The sequence below is a fragment of the Radiomyces spectabilis genome, assembly GCF_025331425.1.
Source record: "Radiomyces spectabilis strain NRRL 2753 chromosome Unknown BYT42scaffold_3, whole genome shotgun sequence".
NCBI classification, from domain to species: Eukaryota; Fungi; Mucoromycota; class Mucoromycetes; order Mucorales; family Radiomycetaceae; genus Radiomyces; species Radiomyces spectabilis.
Genome location: NW_026251928.1, coordinates 251327 through 277194, shown reverse-complemented (window position 1 = coordinate 277194; position 25868 = coordinate 251327). Strand labels below are relative to the sequence as shown.

Genomic DNA, 25868 nt, shown 5'->3' with positions numbered 1-25868 from the left:
CCTTCTCAATGGGTCCAGAACTTTTTTTTTCAGCAAATGTTTGCATCGAACCTCCAAAGAAAGGTTACTTCTATCCATGCATTCGTAATATGAGTATAAGTACCATTTTTTCGGGGATTCAAGCAGCAAACCACACGTATTCATCTTTATCCGGACGCAAATTCGTCACTATGAAATGATTTCGACAGGGATACTGCGACTGTGTCCAAGGAGTCGCCGGCATCAAACGAAGTAGATCTAAACTAAATGTGACAGTTCAAGTTTCTCAGATGCTTAGTCATGCAGTCAAGTTGATCATAGCTAAAAAGAAAAAAAAAATTAGCTTCACAAGCATGATGTAGCAATGAACAATAAAGGTAAGCTCCCGACATTAGGCAATTATAGAAAGCATTAGAGCTGAATTGCTATGGTATGTCTCACTAATAAAAACAAAAGTATCCTTTGAGAACAAACACCAAAGGTTGGCGTTGTTGCTATTGCTTCAAAGGAGTATCAGTTTCACGGCTAAAACTGAACCATACATCGTTGTTTGTGTCATTTCGTTTATACTCATATGTTCGTGAGAAATCTGAAATGGAAGTGTGTGTTGCTTCTGGCAAGTTTAATCTTGGGCGCTATTCGCATGCTTTAGTAGCTCACAACAATGAATACCTCCGCGGATTAACCGTTCTCGGAATTTGATTGCACTGATAATGAACTGTCATTTTCTTTGCTTGATAGATCGTAGTACAAGCTACTCACATTACGTTTCTGTCCAAAAAGTCACTTGGCATGTTCAAAAAAAGAAAACGGCACCACAAATAACTTAGTTTGGGTGCACCAAGTGAATACAGTACGCACACTTTGTCAACATATCTTATCGATTTCAAAAGAGGATACTCCTAGCACCTGCTGTCTGGGGAAGGATAAAGGAACACAGATTACAGCAAAGTAGCTATGTTAAGATCTATTGTTTTCCTTGTCAAAAGGAGTTGGCTGTTGCTGAATCTTGCCATGCAACCAGCTCCTTGAGCTCAGAACTTTACTAAAGTAGATCAATACAAGATAAAAAGGAAGTAGAACTATGAATGTAGGGACATCAAATGTAAAGAGCCAAAGAAGACGCTAGGAAAATAATCATTACTGAGTCAAAAACAAAACGGTATCTCCATGACGATCCATCCACAACAATGGATCAAGCTTTGAAAGACTCAAGCAGTCAATTTCTGGTTCAAAAATTGATAGATTGATTATAATCAATATGTTAATAGTCAAATAGGCTTATCTTTACTATGCAGAAGAAGATAATTCCCTGAGTAGGTTCCAAGCGCGATAGAGAATGAGTAGCAGACTGCATGGTTGCATACTAATTCATATTTCCGAGAAAATGCATTGATGAACCAGCAGTACATCATCATTCCCTCGAAAGACAATAGCTTGTTAGAAGCGTGGAAGCACCCAAGTGCACTAGACGCAGTTGCACACACGACCACCATTTTTGGGCAGAAAGCTATCTATTCAAAGTAAGAAGCCCTTCAAAGCAGTAGCTAAAAAAGCGTCAACTTCCAAAACAGTCAAAAGCAAAGAAATACTACTAGTCATATGTAACCTTCGGACGTTGTCTGGATTTTAGGCAAGTACCGAGCAACTTTAAAAAGCGTTGCAACATTATAGCTAATGCTCCATTTCATTTACAAGCAACCAAAAAGTTGTTCGGGGCGTGGGCTTTCCGTCAATTGTCGTGATCTGTTTCCATACCGACCAACCAGAACCTGCCCGCGGACTTCCTCGCAAGCGAAGAGTCAACACCAATAACATATAGACTCTGAGAAGGGCTAATACCCTTCTATAGATCAATAATCAGTAAACTAGAGAAAAGATATAAAAGACAGAACAAAACAGAACAATAAAAGCCAGTCGTTTCTAGACATATATTTCTTGGCAAACCACTTTGGTGATCTTGACTGTATATCAGATCCGAGTGAAGTACGACACAATTCATGCAGGTTCACGAACGTAACACAAGCTTATGGCAAAACATTTATCCGTGCGGCGGGTGCAAAAAATACCCACGACGGGGGTCGAACCCGCAACCCTTAGATTAGAAGTCTAAAGCGATATCCAATTTCGCCACGCGGGCTTACATTTTTTTCGAAAAAAACAAATACTCTACATATATAGAACGTGACTGCTATGTGACTTGGAAACGTCACCATTGTCTCTACCTTGTTCTTCTTAAAAGGCCTTTATTTTTTGTCTTTTTCTAATCAACGCCAAGGCTCCGAAACTTTGATATTACTTCTTTATTAGGAGAGATTCATAGAATCTATGGTTATCGTTATTTCATTAATATGCGTCCAAATGTGATCCGGCTTTCGAGGATAAGTATAAACTTTAATGTGCAGAAGTGTGTGATCCAAATGGTGATCCTGTTACTGCATTTTTCCTTGTACTTCAAATGCGTGGCTGCTGCTCGCAGCATTACATGAACATGTATTGGCATAAAAAATTTCCACTGGAAAAATGAGATTTCACGGACATTGTCTTTAATTGCGGAGGAGGAAATTTTTTTTTATATCATATTGTTCAGCCAGACGATACAAGACAGCCAGCGAATTATGCTACAGCGATGCCGGCCATGGCGATTAGCTCAGTTATCTGTTCGTAATTACGGGACAGGTCGATTACCGAGACCAATTAGCGTAGCCCCTATGGTAGACATTTCGACGCCTGTAGGTTTCTTGATCTGCCCTTTTGATTGTAGATCATGGTATTCACTGATCCGCCACAGTCATTTTTAGAACTACTTCATATTATATCCGGCAGTGAACGCTATGCCTACTATACCGAAATGCATCATGCTCATGCTATCCTCCATCACAGTGATCATCTTGCACGATTCGTCGGTCGTCCGCGATCCAACGTTGTAGTACAACTAGGCGGTTCCGAGCCACAATTAATGGCGAAAGCAGCGAAAATCCTGGAAGATAATGGATATCAAGAAGTGAATATAAACGTAGGATGTCCCAGTCCACGGGTTCAGAGCGGGCAATTTGGTGCGGTGCTTATGAAATCACCAGATGTGGTCGCTAAGATTTTGGAAGCTATGACGACAGCCGAGGTATCTATCCCGGTTACTATCAAATGTCGATTGGGTGTAGACGATTTGGACACCTTTGATTTCCTCTATCAATTTGTAAGCGATCACAGTCATTATTATACTTATGTTTCGGACTAACATTTTATCAAGGTTGAAACGCTGTTGAACTGTAAACGACCGCCCCCACATCTCATTGTCCATGCACGGAAATGCATACTTCAAGGATTAAGTCCCAAGGACAATCGTTCTATTCCGCCACTCAACTATGACCGAGTTTATCGTTTAGCTGAAACGTTCCCCAGTTTACCTATTTCGATCAACGGTGGATTTAATGATACTTTAATGGTTTCTATGGCGCTGAGTAAAGTGGATGGATGTATGATCGGAAGACAAAGTAAGTATCCAAATGACGATGTCATAGCAGCATGAGACACTATTGATCCAACTACTTGTTTTCTACAGTAATGAATGATCCCCTGTTTCTCCAACGTTTAGACCAAGGTATGTACTGCAATGTTTTTGCCTTTTTTTTTTCTTTTCTTTTTTCAATGCATCTGTTCATATTTGCTTCAATGTAATGCTGGTTCCTGTGTTTGGTTTTTGTTTGTCTCTCAAACAAAATTTCTGTTAAACATGCTTCCCGCACCCCTGAAATTTTTGTCAAAGCATCACAAAGCACCTATTAACTAAGATTTCAGAAATTTATGGCATACCAGAAACGGAACTTCCATCTCGCAGGGTCATTATCGAACGATATCTAGGTAAGGCAGTGATAAAAAAAAAAGTTGCCCTGACGGCATGGGAAAATGCTCAGACAAATGTTATTGGCAGAATATGCTGAGAAACTTTTGGCCACGAACATCGGTTCCCAAGATTACGGATTACCGCCCCTCACGCTCTTGGTGAAACCGCTAATGATGCTGTTCAAAGGTCGTCAGGGTCGCACCTTTCGCCGAGAACTTACCAATCAGCTGAGAAGTAAACCAACTGGTATTCGACCTCTTGTGTCCAATACTCTGGCGAATGCAGGCATTCCGCTGTAAATATAGAAAACACAGAAAAAAGAGAAAGAAGATCTATTGATGTCGTTTCCGGGGATCGTTGATCAAAATGTACAGCTGAAAAATAATAAAGGGAATTCATCCTAATGCGACAAGTATTTTCTACCCTTCAATCGACGTCTGGCAATGACACGGCGACCGTTCTTTTTTGTCATTCGAGCGAGAAATCCATGTCGTCTTTTGCGTACTAAATTGGAAGGTTGAAAGGTATTTCCATATGTGACGAAGCGCATTTGGGAAGCGAAAGGATTGGCGATGGCTGGCGATCGGAAAGCGCCCATACTACAGAAAGATGAGAAGTAAAAACAAAAACAACATTGTCGTGAGCCGTCGATATTCTTTTTTTGTGAGTAACACAATGTTCGTATGGTCAGGCATTTACGTTGAACCAAGAATGGAGCTACCCATCCAAGCCGGTCGAACCAAATTAGAAGAACGCAATGGTGTGATGGCTGAAACGGAAGGTGAGGCACTCGACAGCCGAGAAGCGACCGATGACCATAACTGTCTCAACATGGCGTTGTTGTCAAAGAGTTGTTGTTTGGTTGCAAAAAACACAAAAAAAACTGAGCTCAGCCAAAAAGAGCAAGCTACCAAGCAAAAAATTTCCTCGTCACAGGAGAATTGGGGACTGCTTCTCGATTCCCTTTTGGAGAAGGAGCCTTTTTTTTTTCCGCTGAACCCCCCAACTTCAAAAAAAAGGCCAACAAAAAAAAAAAAAAAAAAAACTCTCCTCCTTCCTCCGTTGCATACTCTCTTTCTCTTTGACCAATGTCTTCAACCAACCATACCAATGAGCGTACACCGCTCATTAATGAAGAGAATGGTATAATCACCGGTGGCGTAGTTTCTTACGGCTTCAACCATTCGGCCTGTGCCAACATTACGTCCAAGGACGGACACGCTGCAAGATCGACAAAGCGCAAATTGATGTTTGCAACGTTGCTTGCTCTGCTCTTTTTTGCTACAGAGCTTGTAGCAGGTTACATTGCTAATTCACTCGGTAAGGCATCCTGAAACGAAACTGTTTGCGACGGTGCTGTCTTGTTATAACACATGATATATTTGTAGCTTTGATGTCCGACGCATTTCATCTCCTGTCTGATGTTGCGAGTTTCATTGTTGCTTTGGCAGCCATTTATCTTGCGGAAAAACCACCAACCAAGCGTAAGTGGAATTAAGTTTGGACTGGATAATTTTTTGTTTTGTTTATCCCAATCGTATACATGTCATTAATATCGTTTCCGTCCTTCAGGTCATACGTTTGGTTTTCATCGTGCCGAAGTGATTGCGGCCCTTGTATCAGTTTTGACCATCTGGGTGTTAACAGCTTGGCTTGTCCGTGAGGCCATTGACCGTATCAAGAATCCTCAACAAATTGATGCCAAGTTGGTATGTATTTTTCAATCTTTTGCTTTTTAATGTTTCAAAGGATTATCAGATTCTTTTTAATTAACCCGCCCATAATCAGATGTGTATCACTGCATCTATTGGTGTTGTGATCAATATTGTGTAAGTTACAGTTACGACTTGGTACACGTTTCAGTAACTGTTGGCTAATGTCTTTATGAAAAAAGCTTGGCCTATGTGTTAGGAGGTCATCATCACGGTCATGGTCACAGCCATGACCATGATCACGACGATCATGAAGGTCATTCTGAACACGATGAAGAAGGAGTTAACAGAAAACCCAACAGAGTAAGTATACTACTGTTTGACATAACTGGTTTGACCTGCTTTGTTAAATCAATCATTGGTTATTCGAAAAGGAAACGAACATCAATCTTAGAGCCGCTGCGCTACACGTTATTGGAGATTTGTTAGCATCGATCGGTAAGTTTGATATGAGACCTTGAAAAAATAGCCAGAAGTGTAGACTGAAAATCTTTCATGTTAGGTGTTTTGGTGTCTTCCATTATCTTGCTGTTCAAGCCAGACCTTACCATTGTGGATCCTATCTGTACATTTGTCTTCTCGATTCTCGTTCTGTACACCACTTATCATCTTGTGAAGGATTCGCTGGCCGTATTGATGGAAGGTGTCCCCGGCAATATTCAACCTGACATGATTGAGCAATCCTTGCTGCAATTGCCTGGTGTTGTGGCCGTCCACGATTTGCACGTCTGGACGTTATCTCCTGGCAAGAGCTCTTTGACAGCCCATATTACCGTGGCTCGCGATCCATCGATTAGTTACGACGATATCTTGGCCAAGAGCCAGCATATTGTTTGTGACAAGTACGGTGTTCATCATTCCACCCTGCAGATCGAGTCGGAGCAGGCTAATTTTACGGACCATTGCCGACCGGAAATCTGTACTCCAAGATACTAGATCGCCCTTTTTTTTCTTCATATCATGTGTGATCATCCAGTCATTTTACAACGTTTCCCTCCTCTCTTATTATAACTCTTCCCATGTTACCTACTCCTTTGCATTAAATTTTTGACATGACGAGATGAATAGATCCACATTTAAACTGCAAATATGATAATGCACATCCGAAACGAAGCGATGAGAAGCGAAAATGCACCGCCATCATCTAGATCCAGAATATGATTCAGACCGACTAAAAACTGGAGATCCCCCATCTGATAAAAAATCAAAAGACCGAAAAATTTCTGAGAAACCCGACAAGATAAATTTTCAAAGGAAATATTCAAAGATAACAACACAAAAAGGGGATTATTACTGGCACCGGAGATTGGATGTATGGGGTTGCAAGGTTCACTGATCTTGAAAACGGTAGACGTTGGTGTCGCGTTTGACAAAGCCAACTTTTTGATACAGTCGATTGGCGGCTTCACGTTCAGGGCGGCTGGTCAAATCGATCGTTTTTGCATTTTGATATTTGGCGAACCGTATGGCCTCCTCCAATAGACGTTTTGCAATGCCTTTGCCTCTCCAATTGACATCGACAATCACATCTTCAATATGAGCACGAATACCTGTAGGACATTCCATTTGCGCCATAGTCGCACTGCCGACCATCTTTCGTGTCGACTCATCTCGCGCAATCAATACATAGCAGTGAGCGGATTCAACGGCACGCTGTACAGATGAGATAGTTGCAGATGTTGACAGCTGCTGTATCAGTGAGGTAAGTTCGGCAAGGTTGTCCTCACGTTTATTAAAGGGCGCGATGGAAACAGACATGATAGAGCACTGTTATTTGTCAAATTCTCATTCATGAATTTTTAATGATGTTTGGCGGAGAAAAAAAACGAATCACAGAAAACAAAAAAAGAAGCAATGGAAACAAAAAGCAAGACAAAAAACTATGCAGAATAAAAACAAGAACTTCACCGGTGACCATCGGTACATTTGAGGCAAAAGCAAAGTAAAAGGGGGTATAGATGTAGTAGCAGGATTCTTTAACAAGCGCATCCGCTGGCATCGCCGCCAGATTCGGAAGTATGAAGATCAACTTTTTGCACTAGAATAAAGTGCCACGTCAATGCATAATTCGGTAGAATGGTATTCTCAATCTTTTTTGTCAAGATTGCGCTTACTTTGTTCCTTGGTAGGTGCTTCAAGACCTTGATCCATACCAGGCAGAACCTGAGCTATGCGTTTAAAAAGCGTTTTCACATTATGTCCCGCTTTAGCACTGGTCTCGATAAACATCACGTTGGTCTCTTTGGCCTTTTGCTCTCCTTCTTCTACAGTGACTTGTCTATTCAATATGCATTTTAAAAAGTGGAATAAGCATTGGGCTACCTGCGGTTTCGATTTTAAGAAAGATTTACCTTTTCTCTTGCAAATCGGTTTTGTTACCAACAAGTACAACAATCACATCATGTCCACGCTCGGCACGAACGTCTTCAATCCATTTTGAAGTGCTTACGAAGGATGCACGATCTAAGTGATTCTGTCAGTACTCAAAAATGGATCGATTGCGCAAATCCATTCAAGACGTACTAGTGATATCATAAACAACCACGGCAACAGAAGAATCGCGGATATAGCTGGGAATTAAACTGCGGAATCGTTCCTAATTTAAACAGCTTAGGACATGGTAAAAAAAAAAAAAAAGAGGTACGTCGCTCTGATTTTTTTCATGGCACGTACTTGTCCCGCAGTATCCCATAACTGAAGACGAACGGTGCGATCTTCTAAATACATGGTTTTTGATAAGAAATCAATGCCAATTGTTGCCTATAAGCGGATGATCAACTTATGACCCTTGTGGGTTTACAAACAAATAACAAAAAAATGAGGAGCACCAGTTTGATACCTGATACGTGTTATCAAAGGTATCGTACATAAAACGCGTGATGAGCGATGTCTTGCCCACTACAAGTGAAAGATCGTGTTGTCAATGGAATGCTACTTGAGGTAAGAAGATGGAAAAAAGTACCGCTCTGTTCTCCTAGGAACACGAGTTTGAACTTTCTGAGAGGATTGCTGAATTCTGAACTCGTCATAAGATGAAGAATAAACGTATGCAGGGAAAGAAAAACACCGATGTGCACTCAAAGCGTACCATGAAAATTTGAGGCTTGTGTTGCGATGAAATCATTGATGTGCCCCTAATGCTGAATTTTCGACATCAGACCCCACAACGTCTTTTACCACAACTGCTATTTCATGCTGTTATTAGATTAAAACCCGTATTTCTTTGGAGCTAAATTGTCTTGTTTCTTTTCATTTAAAAGCTCGCATTCGTATATCGTCGTCTAGCACTTTATGACTCTGGCACAAACGAACACCCCTATCCGGCATCCGAAAAGGTTCAAATAGTAGGGCACACCACAGAGTCATATGGTGCATGCCATGAAAGCGTAAATGAGCAACCAGTATAAGTTTACGTTTGATATAGCGGAATAACCCCCCCCAAAAAAAAAGCCACTTTTTGAAAATATCAAGTTAAGGCATTAGTAGATGTACTTTGATAAATCACAATGATCGTTGAACAGGGACAAATCGGAGACGTGATATAGATGTGATATAAATGATAAAGGTATTTCTATATTGGATAAAAAAAAGAATAGGGAAGTGGGATAAAAAATAAACTTCTTAAGCATCAGAAAGCTGAGCTTGAGCTAGTCTTGCCTCCAAGTTACGTAAAGCCTCTTCTTTACTCAACAACTCGGCTCTCTTCTGTTGAATTTCACGCTGAACCTTCAACTCAATCTCACGGAGCTACAGTTGGAAATCGAAAATAAACAGTTATCATCCAATTCCTTACGACGTCCCTTATAGTATTACCTTTTCCTCCTCTTTTCTCAGTTGTTCCTCCTTCAATCGCACACTCTGGCTAGCCATGTCTTCTGCATTCAGGGCAGCATTACTGCATGTTCAAAAAATTGAATAATCAAAGGCTCATAAACACATGTCCTCGTTTTTACTTACTCGGCATCACCGCCATGCACGGTACGGCTCAGTTTCTCGGTACGATAGTTTTCGTACAAGAAATCGTGCGTGATTTCTTTAAGGTCTTGCAAATGCGAGCTGTAAATGAAACATTCAAAGTTTCAGTCTACATGGGGCCAAAGAAGTCGAAACAAAGATCGTACCTCAATAAAGCGGAACGCAGTCTTGCGAAATCAGAATGCTGCGGATTATCAACTTCTACAGCACCCCAAGGGTATTGGCGTCCGCGTACAGTTCGTTGGTTGACAACGATTTCTTCGTCACTGCCAATGATGGCAAAGGGGAGCAAAGCCTGTAGTGTCAACAGTAAGTAAAATGACGCTTTTAAAGAACACGTTTTATACCCACTCTCAATTCACTGTTTTCCTCGATAGTGTCTTCATCGTCTTCTTCCACATCGTAGGGAAAGTTGTAAATAGGAATGTTATAATGCTCGATATCCTCCATAATCTGTAGGATGGGCAAGGGGTTATGGATGAGTCTGTAGATGACCATGGTAATTTATGCCGCTTACTCGTCGCTTAAAATCATGGAGCTCCTGGGGAGTGAAAGAATCTGCTCGACCGATAACAGGAATAACATTCACACGGGGGCTCAGACGACGCATCAATTCGATATCAATTTCACGTAAACTACCACCTCCTTGATAAGTATAAGCCTTAAAAAAAGGGAACAGATAGGTTACTTACGCATGTCCAGTAGGGGAAATGAAATATAAAAGAGCGTGTACACGGTTATCGTAGAATCGTGGGTTACGTTTGATACGTGATTCTTCGGCGAGGATATCGTCATACTGCTGTTCCAAATACGCGACAATGGCATCAAAGCTGGTCGTTACAGCGTACCCATGTTAGTATTAGGATGATACCGAGAAGGAGAGGAAAAAATTGACTTACCATCGCTCATTATCGATGTTATCTCCAAAACCGGGCGTATCAACAATGGTTAAGGAAATTCTAGACGAAATAAAAGATTTAGAGATTCCTTTCTTATTTCGGCGTGATGTTCCTCAAATACAAAATTGAGCAGCGCAACCCCCCTCCTTGATCCACCTCTCTCCCCATGTGAGTCCTCCATTGATCATCACTCTCAGAATCCCTAGCCCTTGCCAGTTCTGTCATTCATTATTCTTTTTGTAATACGATAGCTTACCTGACACCATCTTCATCCAACTCTGTACATTGACAAAAAAAAGAGAGATATTAACCCTCTGTATTAAAGATCGCTTAAAAAATCTGGCTATCTTACCAACAGAAATTGGCTTAATGGTGATTCCTTCTTCGTTGTGAGCTTCCTCAGGATTGTGGCATGCTTTCTTTGCTAGCACATTGGAATCACACAGGGTGTTTACAAACGTGGTACGACCAGTACCGGAAGCGCCTATGATTGGAATGAGCATCGATGGGCGAGATATTTGACCTTATTTACAGTGGAGATGATAATAAGCCTAAAATACTCTATAGCTAAACGTACCGACAACCATCAAGGTGAACTGGAATCCCTTCTTCACGTTTTTCTTGCGTCCGTAGAGTCTCTGATGATTCATCAACACGGTATGATTCAGATGAACTAGTCTCGAATATTTCGCCCATGTAGCAGCAAGATGATGCAACTTACGTGAGCCATGATGTTCTCAGAATAAATTGCGTGTTTGCTGACTTAAGGAAAAAACAAGAGTCAAAGGAACGGAAAACGAATCAAGGAAAGAAAGCAAGGTAAAAGCACCAAAAAAAAATTAAAAAAGACCAAAGCGGTGACACGGTGAGGAGATGTGCTTTAATACGAATTCAGTGTCCAGCGTTACACAGGACACGATTTTGGTAATTGATCAGCAGGCGGTCGAAAAAGACTGAAATCAGGTCACTGGCCGGCACGTAGCATACTGTACAAATGAATGAGAAGAATCGAAAATATATCTTTGTCGAATGATTAAGCTTCTTCTATATGTATAAAAGACTAGCAGCGGGATATGTAACACAAAAGAAAATGCATACTGAAAAAGTCGAGGGTGCACCGTTATTAATGCATGCACCATCCCTGCATGGCAAAATGATCACTTTTATCCACCATTATCTTGACCCATGTACCCACAATGAAAATTATCTGTGTTCTATTTATCTATCGATCTTTTTGCATCTTTTTCTGTTCCGAGGCGTCTCTGCTTTCTCTCAAAGAACTATGCGTCGGATCTGTATCTGCTGAGGTATTGCCCGTAGATGGATCCGTATTTGACTCCTCTGTCACTTGTTGCTCTTCATATGCTTGCTTGGGCGAACAATCCAGGTATAAGCGATGATGTTCAGGATTCAGGTTAAAATTGGCATCCTTCAGTTCCTTCCACACGCTAGCGGCGTAAGTGCTGTACCCCAGGCGACGGCATGTATTGAAAACAATCGCGATGGTTTCTGCATTAACCGTCGATAAACAAGGTATTAGCGTTTCCCAAATTTGCAGGGCGACCGGTCCATCATCGACAGAAAGGTAAGCTTTCATTAGAGCGTTGAACGTGGATATATCGGGATCAATGTTGGTGTCCATGCGCAGCATGTTATGAATTTGTTCAAGTGAATATTTGTCGCCATAAGTCGCACACGCTTCAAGCATACTCATGTACACGTCTGGCGTAGGGAGGATTTCAAGTTGACGCATGTCTTGAAGTAGCGTTAAAGCCGTTAACAAACCGGGATGGGCGTTACCCTCCAGATCCATAATCTCCTGCCGCCCAACCTCCACAGTGTAACCGTAAGTGGGGATGTCGTCGGATGGATGGTGGCCGGCTTGGGTTGTGGTTGAGTTCAATAGACCCTTGATCAAAATGGCGTAATGCGTAGCGTCCATTTGTAAAGCTGACGCGTTCGACTTGGATTCGACGTGATCTCGAATGGAAAAGTATATATCCAAGGCATCGTCGGTAAGGCCATGGTTGATGTAGGCGAGCATTAGATAGGTAAACGTGGTAATATTAGCTTCCTGTCCGTGGTGACGAAATACTCGATCGTATAAATATTGTGCTTCGCTTGAGAGTCCTGCAGAAGCTAATACACCGAGCATGGTATTATATGCTTCTGCTTGTGTCGTTTCTCCATGGCCAGCAATATAGTTGTCTAGTGCGGCAATCAAATCGTCAACTGCCGTCATGTTATCGTCGGCTGCAGCAAAGACGGTTGTATCGATTTTTGGTGCCGTTCCCAGTTGCAGCTTTTGTTGCAAATCGCCATCGGTAATAGAATCTATTATGGACCGTAACGGTTTGCTGGCGATGGTCGTACTAAAGTATCGAAACCCTGTGTGACATGCGCGTGGTAAGGTAGGTAATTGCTGAAGAACCCCGGTTCTAATCGTAGATCTGCCGAGTACTTGGGTAGCTGCACGTCGAGTGGTTGCACCGAGAACGGCGCTTCGAAATAATGGTGGTGCCCGCAATCGACCAAGCATGTAATGTATGTTCTGGAAATTCTCGCTGTGGGACTTTTTGAACAACAAAAATTAGTGCTTTTGAATGTCGCCTGTGACGATGTATTTTTGGCGAAAATGAAATTCAGCTCGACAAGATTCACCAGCCATCCCATCGGACAAGAAATCGAAAGTTAGAATTCCATTGTTTTATCACCGACAAAGCCATAAGCGAATATCATACTGTAGTTGATTTAATGCATTACATCGGTGAGTGATCTCCTTGGGTGATGTATTTTAATAATTTTTGCCTAGCCTTCTTCGTTGATAACACCATGAGCAATCGAACATTACCGTCTCACCTGGTCACCTACATTGTTCTCCAATTGATTTATTAAAACTTAGCTCTGTTGTCCTTCCTCTGTCCTTGTTCCTCCTCACAGATTCAATGGAGAGATTATATCCGTTGTTGCCTTCAGCTTCTGCCGGTTCTTTTGTGATCTCTGTCTATACTTACTTCGCTCCGATATTTCCTTTATTTTTCCTAGTCAATTTCGCAAAAGTATCAGTAGAGATGAAGGTCAAATGATAAAAAAAAGAGATATTTGTTCAAAGCCATACCATGACAAGGAGGACAATCTTTTAGTGTGTGTAACAAATACTCCATATAAGGAAATCAACCAAATAAAAGTAACATTGAAAATTTCCAAAAATGGAGGGGATATGGTGTAGTGGCTATCACGTCTGCTTTGCATGCAGAAGGCCCGGGGTTCAAATCCCCGTGTCTCCAACTTTTTTGTTAGCGTTCTCGTCTTTTCCTGTTTTGACCGATCAGATTACGTTCCGGAAGCAATGTCAAGCTTTAGCCACAAAAGTAAGAGCTTTTCTTTTTTATCAACAGTGAGCGAGCGCACGTCCCCTACGTTTGACTTCTACTCTTCCATTTTTGTCCATCTGACCTTCATTTCTGGGCGTTTACTTTTCATTTTGTTGGTCATTTCAATTTTTGTAGCTTCAAGTTGAACAAAATACCCGCTCAGCATTTCATCTATTTACGGCTTCTTTTGACGTCTACGTTCAATGGCATAGAAAAGAAAGGATTCAACCACTACAGGAAAACGTGAACGTGACGAGCAGGCGCGGCGCTCTGTCGTGTTTGTTAGCCGATGAAACCTTCAGACATGCTCAGTAGAGGAACTGGAGAGTGCCTGATTCAAATGCGCAACCAAGTATTTAGAAAAAGCATGCTCTCCCTTCGAATTACGATGACAATGCCACTTTTTCCTTGCTATCCTTTTCAGGGCAGGATATTGCAAGAATGCCTATCGGCGTTCCTTGCCATACTGACCATCTTTCCTTTCTTCTCTCAGTGATCGATCGACGCTTCTGTCAGGTTACCCCATTTTCCACAGGTGAGCATAACGTGCACATCGTTTTCCGGCAGGGGTCTGATCGCTCGATCTCAGTCATGCTACAAGCTGAAAAGGATGATTGAATTATGTAGAATCAGGAAAAAATACTACGTCCAAACTTTCAGGCTATACCACATTGATCAAAACAACACGATTGACCATGGACTTTATAATTTTAGCTCGACAGCTTAGATAATATTTTCTAGTTGAGATTCAAAATTTACAGACGGAAATGACGTTGACATGATACATTACACAGGCCACGCACGGCCGATCACAAAGCATTGCTCACCAAGACTTCAAAATTACCGTCAGGCAAGGGAACGATTTCCACATCAGACAAAAATTGAACAATCTTTGTCGCTCCACTTTCCCGAAGTTCTTCGGCACTGTGCGTCGTCGTGCATGCAATGACTTGCATTCCAGCTGCTCGTCCAGACTTGACACCGGCAGGGGCATCTTCAAACACGAGGCAATCTTCAGGTGCATATCCCAGTTCGTGGGCGGCCAATAAATAGCTCTCCGGATGAGGCTTGCCATGAGTTACCTAATAACAGAAATAGCAGAATTAGCTGCTTCTTCATCATTGCGTGAACGTTTTTTCGTATGCATACCCTGTCGCCCGTAGCCATCACTTTGGGAAGGGTAATCTCGCATTGCTTTAGACGAGTGGTTGCCATATATTCAGTGCCAGCCGTACAGACGGCGATTCGGTTCTGTGGAATTTTATCTAGCAAGTTGCGCACACCAGGTAAGATGCTGACACCTTCCGTTTGATCAGCGACCTTGCGTTCCATTTCCGCTACAACCTCGGGTGTGGCCAATTCTGGAACCCAGCGAGCAATGGTCTCAATTGTACGACGACCGTGGGAGCTCTCCAAAATCTGGCGACAGCAAGTCCAGAATGGGACGATTAGCAATCGCCAAACCACCCGTGAAGTCTACTTTTTACCTACCTTTTCAGGATCGAGGTCATGCTCATTGGCGAAATCGCGCCAGTGCTTTATGACAAGAGGAGTGGTATCAATTAAAGTACCGTCAAGGTCAAATACAAAAGCTTTACAACGGAATCCTTGGGATGGCGATCGACTCATGACAATGGTAAAAAGAAAGGGAAACGAAAAAGAAACGAGAGATATAAAAAACGGATTTCGAGTTTTTTTCCGCTTGGATAATTCCGTGCCACAAAAAAATGCATGAAACATTTTCCGCTAATAGAATTTCCTTTTATGGAATAGAATGTCTCAAACAAACCGAAAAAATAGGGAATTGCTGCTATTCTGAGTTTTTTTTTTGGTTTTTTTTTTTACAATTTGCTGTCACGGTTATTGACAAGCTCAACAGCAGCATTTGAAATTGCAATGACATCACGTTCGACAACTCGGGTTTGGAAGATCACCTTGTTTCCTTCCTTCCACATCTGCGTTTCCAATGTCTCGCCAGGAAAGACATGCTTGGCGAAGCGAGCTTTGATATTCTTGAAAGATTCAGCATTGTTATTTCCAAAAGTCTGGAGTACATGCTTGCCAGAGATACCAAAGGAGCAGAGACCATGGAGAATCGGTACGTCAAATCCGCCCTGAAGTGATGACGATCATTTTAATTTGTTAGTTCTTTTTCTTTTTTTCTAAATTTGGAATATATGATCACATACCATGGCTGACATTTCAGGATCAATATGCAAAGGATTGTAGTCACCGCTCAAACGGTAGAGGGCAGCCTGGTCCTCGAGGGTCTTTTCCTTCACGACAGCGTCAGGTTTACGGTTGGGGGGAGTATTAGCCGCTGTAGCCGCACCACGATCAGCGCCCTTCTTGGGTCCACCAAATCCGCCGCTGCCACGGATAAAAAGAGTGTATTCATTCTCGAACACGACTTCCCCACTTTCGTCGGTAGTCGTTACACCAATCACCACAGCAGCACCCTTGCCCTTGTCCAAGATTTCCACAACACGGGGCACCGATTTCAGTGTGCCGCTGCTTGGAATTGGCTTCTTGAGGGACAAGAATTGCTCACCATGCAACAGCATCATCTAAAAGAAAGCAACAAAAATGGTGAGCTCGAGAACCCAACTGTTCAAGCCACGATTGATCACTCACGGGGTTAAATGATGGCAACACATCGCCAAAGGGAAATGAGTTCATGGAAGCAAAGGAAGGAATGACACCAAAGGTAGGTAAAGCGCCAAAGTTCACATCGTTCTCATAGACCCATCGAAGGTCCTGACGCTTGCAGCCGACGCCCAAGGCATACAGAATAAGGTCGCGTTCTTCATAGGTGAATTCCAAAGCTTCGAATTTCATCTTGTTGACACTCTCGAGGTCGACGCCACCCTCTGATTTTGCGCTAGACTTCTGTTCCTCCTCAGCAATATTGCTAAAGTTCTCCATGAAGCCTTGGAATGATTCTTGGGTGCTTTCGGGGTTGGTGGCACGACCATCATCGAAATCAGTGATACGAGACCATGCTTCAGCGACTTGTTCCGGGGTGAGAGTACGGTTGGCAGGGAAACCAACACCACCCGTTCGCTGCCATCGGACTTTAGCGATCCAGCCGCTGCCGACTTCAAAGATACCACCAGTTTCCTCGTTGCTGCTGTGAGCCAAATAACCGATCAAAGGCGCAACGTATTCAGGCTTGAAGGCTTCGACCATTTCTGGCGGCATGATGGTAGCCGTCATACGAGTACCGGCATTGGGCGCAATCACGTTGCAAAGGATATTCTTACGTTGACCTTCCAAAGCAAGGGTCTTGCTAAGACCGACAATGCCCAATTTAGCGGCACTGTAGTTGGTTTGACCAAAGTTGCCGTAGAGACCGACCGCTGATGCTGTGTTGATGATACGACCATATTTTTGCTGCACGAAATGAGGCCATGCCGCCTTGATGACTAGAGAGAGAGAGAGAGAGAGAGAGAGAGAGAAAACGGAAAGCGTTAAGTATTTTTCTCTTTGGTTTTAGCCGCCACGATGGCAAATAAATAAATAAAAAAGTGGACCAACCTTTGTAGGTGCCTCTCAAGTGCACGCGATGTACAAGATCCCAATCGGCATCCGCCATTCTAGCAAAGGACTTGTCACGAAGAATACCGGCATTGTTGACCAAAATATCCACGCGTCCAAAGGCTTTCAAGGCAGTTTCGACCACCTTTTCACCATCTTCTACAGAATCATAGTTGGCAACGGCTTTTCCACCTGCTTTGCGGATTTCATCCACCACCAAATCGGCAGCACGAGAGTCGGAGCCTTGACCGTGTGTGGATCCTCCGAGATCATTTACAACTAAAGACAAGTAAATGGGTTAAAAAAGTACATTGGTTCGTGGATTTTATGCGGATAGTTACCAACTGAGGCACCGTGTTTGGCAAGCATCAAGGCATAGGCTCTACCAAGACCTCCACCAGCACCGGTGACAATGGCAACCTAGGAGCAATAAAGCGTGAGCCATTTTTCATTTTTAAAAGCTCCAAATTATCAAGTCAAATTTTTACCTGGCCACTGAAATCCAGAGGTTCGGCTTTGGGATTGGCATCGGTTTGTTTCGCACGCTCCAACAAAGCCAAGAAATCGGTATCCATGATGGAAGTAGGATATTCGTTGTTCTTATCAAAGTCGGTAATTTCATCAAACTTGGCACCAACAGCACCAGGTGTAAACGATTCATCCGCCTTAAAGACAACGCCAGTAGAACGCTCCCATCTTAGTTTGGAGACAAAACCGCCACCGACTTCAAAGATACCGCCATTATCTTGGGTGTTCTCATGGCAAAGATATCCTACAACAGGAGTGACGAATTCGGGTTTAAGAGAAGCGAGAATCTCCGGAGGCATCACAGTTTCCGTCCTGCATACAAGATGAGTAAAATGTGTATGAACTTCCATCGAGGTTAGACCTACATTCGGGAAGCGGCCATGGGAGCAATGGTATTGCAGTGAATGTTGTCCTTGGCGCCTTCCTTGGCGAGAGAATTGCTGAAACTGGCGAGTGCGAGTTTGGCTAAACAAGTCAACGAATTGAATATACATCGATGGTAGTTGATGATTTTTGTCAAGTATTTTACCTGCACTGTAGTTGGCTTGACCAAAGTTACCGTACAAGCCGGCAGCAGAAGCGGTCATGATGATACGACCGAATTTCTGTTTCTTCATTATAGGCCATGCTGCTTTGGTGACGGCATAAGAACCCTTGACGTGGACAGCTTGAATGAGGTCCCAGTCGGCATCGGTCATGCGAGCAAAAGACTTATCGCGCAGAATGCCCGCATTGTTGATGACAATGTCCACGCGTCCGAAAGCTTTCATGGCAGTGTCAACGATCTTTGCACCGTCTTCGACGGAATTATAGTTTGCAACGGCTTGACCGCCCGCCTGACGGATCTCTTCCACAACCACATCGGCGGCATTGGTGCTGTTGCCATCGCCTGTTCGCGACACACCGAGGTCATTGACCACAACACTAGCACCACGGGTGGCGAAGAAAAGAGCATAGGCTTTACCGAGGCCTGCGAACGAAAGCTTGTTAGTAAGTTTGCGCAGAATGAGCAGCCGTAACCACCATCTTCACGAGGGTTTACCTCCTCCGGCACCAGTGACAATGGCGACCTTTCCGTCGAATCGAATGTTGCTGGCCATAGTAATTAAAAAGAAAAAAATCCAAAAGAGAAAAAGTGACGAAATACGATCAGTGAATTTTGTAAATTTTATAATGCTCTTTTTGATGTTCTTTCTCCAAGTCTTTTATTTTGTACGACAATTGGGAATTTTCACATGGAAATCAAACCGGCATGTGATTCTATTGGTCATCCGCTTTTTGCTGCATGTTTTTGACTCTATTAAATTCTACCACAAAGTGGAGAAGACATCTCATTATTCCCATATAGTGAGGCGGAATTGTTCATTACGTCGCTCCTTTTATGCCTAAATCTAGCCTACTTCAACCCTATAGATATACAACACAAGAAGAACGAGCATGTCTCTGCTTTGTCATCATAATTTGTCTCCTTTTGCGCATGCGATTAAACAGACTTCCTCAGTTGACTTTGAATATAGCACTGACATGCCATTGCATCCAATAAACACAGTGTGTATGTCAATGATACGAGTTCTTGTTGATTACACACTGGAAGCCGCTTCACCATGGTCGATTACTCATCACTGAATTTGAAAATTTTAAAAGCGTAATATTTTGATCGTTTGTAATGCGAATTCTAAAAACCTAAGAAAGTGCTTGTTTTGAATGGGTCCTGCGCAATATTTTCCACCGCTTTTTGCTTGATGATGGTCTTGACTGATGAATACAATAGTATACTTCGCAAATGACCCATCTTGAGTTGTAAGCACATCGATCAAAAACCTGATTATTTTTCAGATCCCGCAATTTTCCCCAGAGTTGACTCCTTGAGCAGGGAACTTTTTCATGGCGTAGTGCCGTCCTGCAGCGTGAGAATTTAAAGCAAGCACATGAAGTTTAAAAAGACAATGAGACAAGCACAATTCATTACTGAGACGATTGTATTGGGACAGTGTGGATGCACTGTGCACTTCAATATAATAGAAACGTCGGTGCAGCCAATCGCTGTTAAAGATGGTTTTTTGTTTTCCCAGGCTGAGACACTAAGTCTTCATATTTTGGTTGTCAATTCATCGTCTACGTGTTTACCTTGGTGATGATGTTTATCGATAAGACGCTTCTAATTTTGACAAATACCCCAGGGTCACAGGATCTTTTTGAACAAACAAAGGTAAATAGAAATTTGAACAAGAAATAAGCAAGTCAAAATAATATCAACAAAGTACTGCCGATAGTCGAGATTCGATGATCAGGCGTTGCAAGTTCGAGGAATTCCCAAATCATTGCTTCCCGTAAGCAATCGTCCTGTATTGAGTTGGTGGTACGATGTAGCAAGGACAGCCTTCGCCCATACTTACATTGCAGCTAATGCACACAAGTAAGCCACATGATAGAGCCATGTTCTTTGGGACAGGATCATTCACTAATGTCTCGATACTTCTTTGTACTCCAGTTACAAAAAATACGAGCAGTGGGCGAGTGATCACTCATTCCCGATAGATCATATCGTCAACAGTGGTCTCAGGTACAATCGTTTGCACCACCTGAGTAAGGGTCACATCAGCTCAACTGTTTCTTATTTTCTTAGCACAAGTGCCTTAGCCGATATTGCATGCATATACCGAGTGAAAAACATTGGACAAGACGTCGTCGTCGTCTTTAGCGACTTTTTATACGAGCACCATCCGGAATTTCTCTCGCAACTGAAAGAGCCAGGCGATTGCTGTATCGTTTCGACACAGCTAGAAATACCCATTGCATACACACTCAGTCAGTCCACCTTGCACTCGATTGAACAGTATCTGGAAGAAAACCAATCTTCATTCGACTCACCTACGGACGAACTCACCCACTTCATGACATCTCGTTCTGGAACGGCTTCCCTTGTTCATATTCCACACAAAGAGTCCCATGAATTCATGCTGCCCACGGTCACCCTCGATGAATATCTCCGTCATTGGTCCAAATATTCTCCACCAGGCCTTGAGCGCAAGTTATCCAGCGGCGTTCATTTTTCCACGGAGCCAATCGAAACAAAGGCGTATGCCCGAGTTGGTCTGATGGGGAATCCAAGTGATGGATTTTACGGTATGCAGTTGTTTAATTTACAATGATTTTTGTTGACAAACTTATCCATTGAATAGGCAAGACTTTATCTCTACTCATCTCCAATTTCTGGGCCGAGGTTGTCATTTTACCCAACGCTGTGTGTGATCCAGCATTCAGCAGCATCCGTATTATTGCCAACGCTGCAAGCGATCCTTCTCATCACACGCACCTGGGATCTTTGAGTACAACTTGCCTTATTGATGGCTACGAGAACGGACATCGGTTACTGCTGGCTTGCTGCAAAGTGTTTTACACATATTGCCAAAACAACAAGATACCTATCGACATTCGTCAAGGGTTCAGAGTCTTATTCGACACCAATATACCCCGGCAAGTGGGTTTAGCAGGATCCTCGGCCATCGTCACCGCATTTTGGAAAGGGCTGCTTAGATTTTATGGTGTTACCGAACAGCAGATCTCGCTTGAAAAGCAGGCAAGTCTGATCTTGTCGGTGGAGCAGGACGAACTCGGTATCACGGCTGGTTTGCAAGACCGTGTCATTCAGGTATATCTACATCTCGTATTGAAAGTTAAAAGAAAAAGATGTACCCTATTCAACTCACACATTCCATTAGGTATACGGTGGTCTTGTGTATATGAATTTTGAAAAATCGTACATGGATCAAAACGGATACGGACAGTACGAGTATCTTGACATGAACTTGTTACCACCTCTTTGGTTAGCGTATGTGGCTAAACCAAAAGATTCCGGCAAAGTCCACAGCACAATAAGGCAGCGATTTCTAAAAGGAGATACAGAGGTATGGTCACAAACTTAACCAAATGCAGCATGAATACAGAATTGACAAGGAAGATACAGGTGATAGAAGCCATGAATCAGTTTGCTGATTTCACAGAAAGCGCTTGCCAGAGCTTAAGGAACAACGACCATCATACTTTTGCTCAGCTCATGACAGCCAACTTTGAACTTCGACGAAAGCTATACGGGGATGATGTTGTAGGCAGCGCTAATCTCAGGATGGTGGAGATAGCTCGGCAAAATGGATGCGTGGCCAAACTCCCGGGGAGTGGCGGAGCTGTCGTGGGAATGTGGCATGGCCAAGATCCCCAAAGTCGCGATAGAGACATGTATCAGTTAAAGCGAGATTTAGAAAGCGACGGATTTGTATTTGTAAACATATCTCCTCTGGCCGCGCAACCATAATGCTACTCATTTTTTTATGTACTATCATTCAATTTCATTTTCTATTGTCTGTGATGCTGCTTTAATTTCGAATCTTCAAGTAGAGCTATGTTCTTTGTATACTTGGCGGATATTGATATTGATTCGTGACGTGGAGATGTATGTCCCAAACAATTTCCAATTTGGAGCATCAGGATAAGTGGCAGCCGGAGATAAATAATCTGGGAGTGTGTCTTCCAGAATTCTTGGAACGCCTATCGAGAATGGGGATCAATAATGTTTGATATAGAAACAGCATATTTGCGCCAACTTATCTTACCATGGAACGCTTTTCGACAGGCTTCTGTCATCACTACAATATCTCCACTCCGCAGATGTAACGCGACAGGTTCTGTATCGCGTGTTTCACCGCCAATGAGATAGATACAAGCATTGCCTAGACTGGATTTCTTGGAATTGAATACTACTGTGGCGTATCACTGCTGTACATTGTTACTCTCACCTCAGTGATATTAGCGGAGCTTCCATATTGAGTTCGCTACGATCTACATGCCCCATCAAAGCATCGCGATACTGGTAATAGTTTACAACACCCGCCTGTGCCCTAAAGTCGGCACCCCGGTACGTGTTCCTCCATGGCTGTTCTCCTTCGTAACCGATACCCTCAACAGCCACCGCCACCGCATGCGTCAGCTCGGCAACATCGTCTGGCACAGGGTAGCGTCGATCAAAATGATATGTTTTCGTGGGCCAATGATAATGATATCCTAGGGTAATCCATCGGATTTTTCGGATCAGTTCTGACGGTTTTAGAAGCGGGACCGTTGCAGCAGGTAGAGGGTCGGGCTTGGGCCCTGACAGATCCGGAACAAACGACGGTGAGCATGCAGTTGCCGGACATGTCTGTGTCTGTGTCTGTGGTTGTGGTTCCTCTTCATATGTGTCTATGTCTGTATCGTCATCGCTACTGTCACTCTCGGCTGTCGCTTTTTTTGGTACCAAATAATCTTTCAAGATGCCTTGTTCCTCTTTCTCATAAAGCTGCCACAGTCCATCGACATCAATGTCATAGTGTGTATCAAGGTTAGATATATTTGGTGGGCGAGGGTAGTTGGACAAGCTTTCTTTGATAAGGTACCGCTGGGCTTGAGGCGTGAAAGGGTTGGGAATGACAATCAAGCCTTTAAAACAGCAATTCTTGTGAGCATCGTCAGAGCAACAAGTCCAAGTTTTACCGAGCAACAAACCTGGAACAGACTTTATGATATATGCCTTTGAGAAATTGGTGGGTCGATCACCAAAAAGATGTGATAGGGAGGTCAGTTCATGCTTGAGGGTTACTTCTACCAGTTGCTCATGCTGTTCAGGATAGAGCACATCGATGACTTTGGAAAAGTCCGGAGGCGGAACTCGAGATTTATAATTTCGTTCAGCATACCGAAACGGTGTTTGGTTGACATACGTTTTAGATTCCTTTTTTCTTTCCGCGATTAGCTGCTGCTGCTTTGCCAAGATCTTTTGCTGCCGTTTAGACGCCATGGCATAATGAAAATGGCGGTGAAATCACCGGAAAACAAGCAAGCCACGGTGCTGTTCTATTTTGTCACCAGCAAGAACACGCAACCAATGGGAAATCCCTCCACAGAAAAATTCTATGATCTTTTTTTTTTTTTTATAGGTGTAAGCCTGCTTATTATTACACACCTTCAGACTTTGAAGTATTTCTAAAATCATAACTGTAAAAGGCCACTTTTAGCACCAAGGCGAAAATAGCGTGAGCGAGCAGAATGGCGAGTAGGATAAAACGTGACGTTTTCGCATCAGCGCGAGAAATGACCATGTAAAGATTCTTGGTCAAGAAAAAGGCTACAGAAAAGAGCGCCCAATTTGTAAGTTCATTTGATTTTTATCCAATCAAGTGGGGTGAATTACCTGTTAATGCAAAAGCAATACTAACAAATACCCAGCGTGCAATATCAAAAGGCATCACACAGAGAACCTGTTACATAAAAAAAAAAAAAAAAAAAAAAAAAAAAAAATATCAGTATTCGTGGCAAGATCGACACGACGAATCATCAATACGCTTACCGATACTGGGATCCAAATGGTCAGAGAATAACCGTAAAAATCGATGATTTCTAACAGGTTGGGCTGGCAACCGTAGTACTTTGTAGACGCCCAGACCAACACTGGCGATACGAATGAGTACGTGTAGATAACGAACACGGCATAACTTAATAATCGAAAGTCATATACGTGCGTAGCATCGTTCATATAGGCTGCCAAAGAGCCTGCCAACGATGAGCATACAAATACAGCAAAAACCACTGTTGTCGCGATCCAGAACGGTCCGTAAAGATCAGGTTGATTGTTTAACGTGTCTGAGGCGAAATCTCCCACGGGGTATAGTGACTTCAAGCAACGTTCCAAAACCTGAAAGTGAAGAAGAAGTCAGCTGCTGCTCTCCTACGATTTTCTATGTATTGTTTTACCGACCTGGGTCGTATCAACGTCAAAGAATTGGGCATAGTAGTCTAACGACCAAAGAGGTTTATTGCTTCTAGGAGATGTCTGTTGCTGTGTGTCAAAGTAGTTGATGTTGTTTGCGCTAGGCGGTGGTGGAGGTGCTGTGTGACGAATAGGTTACTTAAAGAGCTGTACACGTTTTGCCGGCATCACCATTGCGTTCCAAATACCTTTGGCAGAACTGCCTGCATTGGAGCTGCTGGTAAAGTCTGTAACAGCAAGTTTAATACAAGCGAGCCAACGGCGCGATGATAATAGATGGTAATACCTTGAAATTCTAGTCCATCGCTCTCAATGGTGGCAGGCTATATATACGAGCACAGACTCAATTATCAGTTCCTAGTTCACAATGTAAATCTGCCAATGACAAGACCAACCTGGTTGTATACAGTTTCGTCTTCCATGTCCACCAGGACATTGTACTGGTTTTTTCCTGACATTTTAAGCCAAAAGGTCTGTGGCGATTAGTGAGGTTTCTTCCCAAAACGTTGACCCTTTGTGAGCCCAGCCAGCTCCAGTATTTCAAAACCCGACACAAATTTGCGTTATATTCCATTCCCGCATTTCAGTGATCAAGCTGCCTTGGCATTGTCATCAGAGAATACCGTTGATAATAGCGAGAGGTTAAGATTTTTACAGCCTCTTACAACCTGGTGACTTGATTTCAGAAAATTGTGCTTTACTCGTTCTCTGGATAGATGATACGGTGCACTTAAATTTTATGTCGTTGCGTGAGCATCGACCACTTAACGCCAAATAGTTTATCTGTTGCAGATGAATAATTTCATCTTTCAGAAATTTCATGACGGTTAATCAGTGGACATTTTTCTATGAGCAGCAGGCTGTATCAAAATTTAGAGCATGGTGAGAGTGTGTGGCAACGGCTTCATTACCTCTTGTCCGCTTTAAAGAGCAATAAAAAAATGGTGACATTTTGATTGCGTTCAGAATATGTTGTTCCTTACAAGAAGATTACAAGAAATTCTAGTGAAGGATGACTTTTTTATGAGATACGTCACGGAGGACCCTAATCCCCAAGTTGGCAAGAACGTGTTTCTCTTTATTTGGATTGACAAGATATTGGATGGTAGGTATCAAGTTTCCGTTGTAAAAACTCTCACGCTGTGGCATGTTGTGTCTTTAGATTGTGTGCCCCTCTCAAGAGGGCATAGCGCAGCTTTGCACAACCGCGAGCGTGGAATT

General features: G+C 42.8%; 11 protein-coding genes and 2 non-coding genes across 13 annotated transcripts; 4 read left to right on the top strand and 9 right to left on the bottom strand.

The window, feature by feature from the left end:
- Positions 1-2045: 2045 nt before the first annotated feature.
- Positions 2046-2119, bottom strand: BYT42DRAFT_t35. Its single transcript has one exon. It is a non-coding gene; the product is annotated as a tRNA-Arg (tRNA).
- Positions 2120-2247: 128 nt separating this feature from the next.
- Positions 2248-3662, top strand: BYT42DRAFT_558733 (tRNA-dihydrouridine synthase). Its single transcript, XM_051567027.1, has 4 exons — positions 2248-2711; positions 2771-3175; positions 3230-3473; positions 3542-3662. The coding sequence occupies exons 1-4, from the start codon at positions 2598-2600 to the stop codon at positions 3655-3657; spliced, it is 879 nt and encodes a 292-aa protein (XP_051425851.1). The 5' UTR covers positions 2248-2597; the 3' UTR covers positions 3658-3662.
- A 492-nt stretch (positions 3663-4154) lies between these two features.
- Positions 4155-4716, bottom strand: BYT42DRAFT_558727 (ribosomal protein L34-domain-containing protein). Its single transcript, XM_051567026.1, has 2 exons — positions 4523-4716; positions 4155-4422 (listed from the first exon to the last, which is right to left on the bottom strand). Exons 1-2 carry the CDS (start codon positions 4654-4656, stop codon positions 4224-4226), a joined length of 333 nt encoding a protein of 110 aa, XP_051425850.1. The 5' UTR covers positions 4657-4716; the 3' UTR covers positions 4155-4223.
- A 132-nt stretch (positions 4717-4848) lies between these two features.
- BYT42DRAFT_558726 (cation efflux protein) lies at positions 4849-6621 on the top strand. Its single transcript, XM_051567025.1, has 7 exons — positions 4849-5143; positions 5212-5307; positions 5396-5532; positions 5612-5652; positions 5718-5838; positions 5910-5973; positions 6038-6621. The coding sequence occupies exons 1-7, from the start codon at positions 4912-4914 to the stop codon at positions 6469-6471; spliced, it is 1125 nt and encodes a 374-aa protein (XP_051425849.1). The 5' UTR covers positions 4849-4911; the 3' UTR covers positions 6472-6621.
- Positions 6622-6864: 243 nt separating this feature from the next.
- BYT42DRAFT_611119 (putative acetyltransferase) lies at positions 6865-7293 on the bottom strand (the record flags this gene model as incomplete). The annotated part of the gene is made up of 1 exon (XM_051571462.1): positions 6865-7293. The coding sequence occupies one exon, from the start codon at positions 7291-7293 to the stop codon at positions 6865-6867; it is 429 nt and encodes a 142-aa protein (XP_051425848.1).
- Positions 7294-7620: 327 nt separating this feature from the next.
- BYT42DRAFT_492308 (small GTPase superfamily) lies at positions 7621-8564 on the bottom strand (the record flags this gene model as incomplete). Its single annotated transcript, XM_051564141.1, has 6 exons — positions 7621-7813; positions 7887-7998; positions 8059-8131; positions 8209-8295; positions 8375-8433; positions 8498-8564. 6 exons carry the CDS (start codon positions 8562-8564, stop codon positions 7621-7623), a joined length of 591 nt encoding a protein of 196 aa, XP_051425847.1.
- Positions 8565-8784: 220 nt separating this feature from the next.
- On the bottom strand, positions 8785-11259 carry BYT42DRAFT_558717 (Septin-domain-containing protein). Its single transcript, XM_051567024.1, has 12 exons — positions 11131-11259; positions 10987-11047; positions 10762-10893; positions 10666-10687; positions 10410-10469; positions 10203-10340; positions 10028-10145; positions 9862-9963; positions 9657-9805; positions 9493-9591; positions 9349-9430; positions 8785-9282 (listed from the first exon to the last, which is right to left on the bottom strand). The coding sequence occupies exons 1-12, from the start codon at positions 11137-11139 to the stop codon at positions 9157-9159; spliced, it is 1098 nt and encodes a 365-aa protein (XP_051425846.1). The 5' UTR covers positions 11140-11259; the 3' UTR covers positions 8785-9156.
- Positions 11260-11474: 215 nt separating this feature from the next.
- On the bottom strand, positions 11475-13111 carry BYT42DRAFT_558716 (uncharacterized protein). The gene has a single exon (XM_051567023.1). It carries the CDS (start codon positions 12946-12948, stop codon positions 11632-11634), a length of 1317 nt encoding a protein of 438 aa, XP_051425845.1. The 5' UTR covers positions 12949-13111; the 3' UTR covers positions 11475-11631.
- Positions 13112-13623: 512 nt separating this feature from the next.
- Positions 13624-13696, top strand: BYT42DRAFT_t51. The gene has a single exon. It is a non-coding gene; the product is annotated as a tRNA-Ala (tRNA).
- An 896-nt stretch (positions 13697-14592) lies between these two features.
- Positions 14593-15412, bottom strand: BYT42DRAFT_491026 (2-deoxyglucose-6-phosphate phosphatase; the record flags this gene model as incomplete). Its single annotated transcript, XM_051564044.1, has 3 exons — positions 14593-14865; positions 14933-15202; positions 15275-15412. 3 exons carry the CDS (start codon positions 15410-15412, stop codon positions 14593-14595), a joined length of 681 nt encoding a protein of 226 aa, XP_051425844.1.
- Positions 15413-15624: 212 nt separating this feature from the next.
- Positions 15625-18948, bottom strand: BYT42DRAFT_543407 (uncharacterized protein; the record flags this gene model as incomplete). The annotated part of the gene is made up of 9 exons (XM_051565689.1): positions 15625-15897; positions 15973-16350; positions 16418-17208; positions 17321-17599; positions 17662-17740; positions 17809-18160; positions 18214-18313; positions 18378-18818; positions 18891-18948. The coding sequence occupies 9 exons, from the start codon at positions 18946-18948 to the stop codon at positions 15625-15627; spliced, it is 2751 nt and encodes a 916-aa protein (XP_051425843.1).
- A 756-nt stretch (positions 18949-19704) lies between these two features.
- BYT42DRAFT_527734 (ribosomal protein S5 domain 2-type protein) lies at positions 19705-22160 on the top strand (the record flags this gene model as incomplete). The annotated part of the gene is made up of 6 exons (XM_051565363.1): positions 19705-20057; positions 20122-20264; positions 20340-20974; positions 21031-21500; positions 21571-21756; positions 21816-22160. Exons 1-6 carry the CDS (start codon positions 19983-19985, stop codon positions 22158-22160), a joined length of 1854 nt encoding a protein of 617 aa, XP_051425842.1. The 5' UTR covers positions 19705-19982.
- On the bottom strand, positions 22128-25147 carry BYT42DRAFT_602653 (uncharacterized protein). Its single transcript, XM_051571058.1, has 11 exons — positions 25043-25147; positions 24934-24970; positions 24836-24874; positions 24636-24766; positions 24228-24572; positions 24072-24138; positions 23844-24005; positions 23387-23548; positions 22642-23320; positions 22459-22580; positions 22128-22393 (listed from the first exon to the last, which is right to left on the bottom strand). Exons 1-11 carry the CDS (start codon positions 25103-25105, stop codon positions 22236-22238), a joined length of 1965 nt encoding a protein of 654 aa, XP_051425841.1. The 5' UTR covers positions 25106-25147; the 3' UTR covers positions 22128-22235.
- Between the last annotated feature and the right edge of the window lie 721 nt (positions 25148-25868).

What these genes read in the sequence shown, in the direction of transcription:
- BYT42DRAFT_558717 (XM_051567024.1), bottom strand. An exon ending in ATTTCCCCTACTGGACATGC is followed by an intron (nt 10,146 to 10,202) that starts GTAAGTAACCTA and finishes AGGAGGTGGTAG; the next exon opens with TTTACGTGAAATTGATATCG. An exon ending in CTGCGTTCCGCTTTATTGAG is followed by an intron (nt 9,592 to 9,656) that starts GTACGATCTTTG and finishes TTTCATTTACAG; the next exon opens with CTCGCATTTGCAAGACCTTA.
- BYT42DRAFT_558716 (XM_051567023.1), bottom strand. Translation starts at nt 12,948, where the DNA reads ATGCTTGGTCGATTGCGGGCACCACCATTATTTCGAAGCGCCGTTCTC.
- BYT42DRAFT_602653 (XM_051571058.1), bottom strand. Translation starts at nt 25,105, where the DNA reads ATGTCAGGAAAAAACCAGTACAATGTCCTGGTGGACATGGAAGACGAA. An exon ending in TATCATAAAGTCTGTTCCAG is followed by an intron (nt 23,321 to 23,386) that starts GTTTGTTGCTCG and finishes GCTGTTTTAAAG; the next exon opens with GCTTGATTGTCATTCCCAAC. An exon ending in CTGTCGAAAAGCGTTCCATG is followed by an intron (nt 22,394 to 22,458) that starts GTAAGATAAGTT and finishes CATTCTCGATAG; the next exon opens with GCGTTCCAAGAATTCTGGAA.
- BYT42DRAFT_558727 (XM_051567026.1), bottom strand. Translation starts at nt 4,656, where the DNA reads ATGTTGAGACAGTTATGGTCATCGGTCGCTTCTCGGCTGTCGAGTGCC. An exon ending in AGCTCCATTCTTGGTTCAAC is followed by an intron (nt 4,423 to 4,522) that starts GTAAATGCCTGA and finishes ATCTTTCTGTAG; the next exon opens with TATGGGCGCTTTCCGATCGC.
- BYT42DRAFT_558726 (XM_051567025.1), top strand. Translation starts at nt 4,912, where the DNA reads ATGTCTTCAACCAACCATACCAATGAGCGTACACCGCTCATTAATGAA. An exon ending in GGAAAAACCACCAACCAAGC is followed by an intron (nt 5,308 to 5,395) that starts GTAAGTGGAATT and finishes TCCGTCCTTCAG; the next exon opens with GTCATACGTTTGGTTTTCAT. An exon ending in AGATTTGTTAGCATCGATCG is followed by an intron (nt 5,974 to 6,037) that starts GTAAGTTTGATA and finishes CTTTCATGTTAG; the next exon opens with GTGTTTTGGTGTCTTCCATT.
- BYT42DRAFT_558733 (XM_051567027.1), top strand. Translation starts at nt 2,598, where the DNA reads ATGCTACAGCGATGCCGGCCATGGCGATTAGCTCAGTTATCTGTTCGT. An exon ending in TTGATTTCCTCTATCAATTT is followed by an intron (nt 3,176 to 3,229) that starts GTAAGCGATCAC and finishes CATTTTATCAAG; the next exon opens with GTTGAAACGCTGTTGAACTG. An exon ending in ATGTATGATCGGAAGACAAA is followed by an intron (nt 3,474 to 3,541) that starts GTAAGTATCCAA and finishes TGTTTTCTACAG; the next exon opens with TAATGAATGATCCCCTGTTT.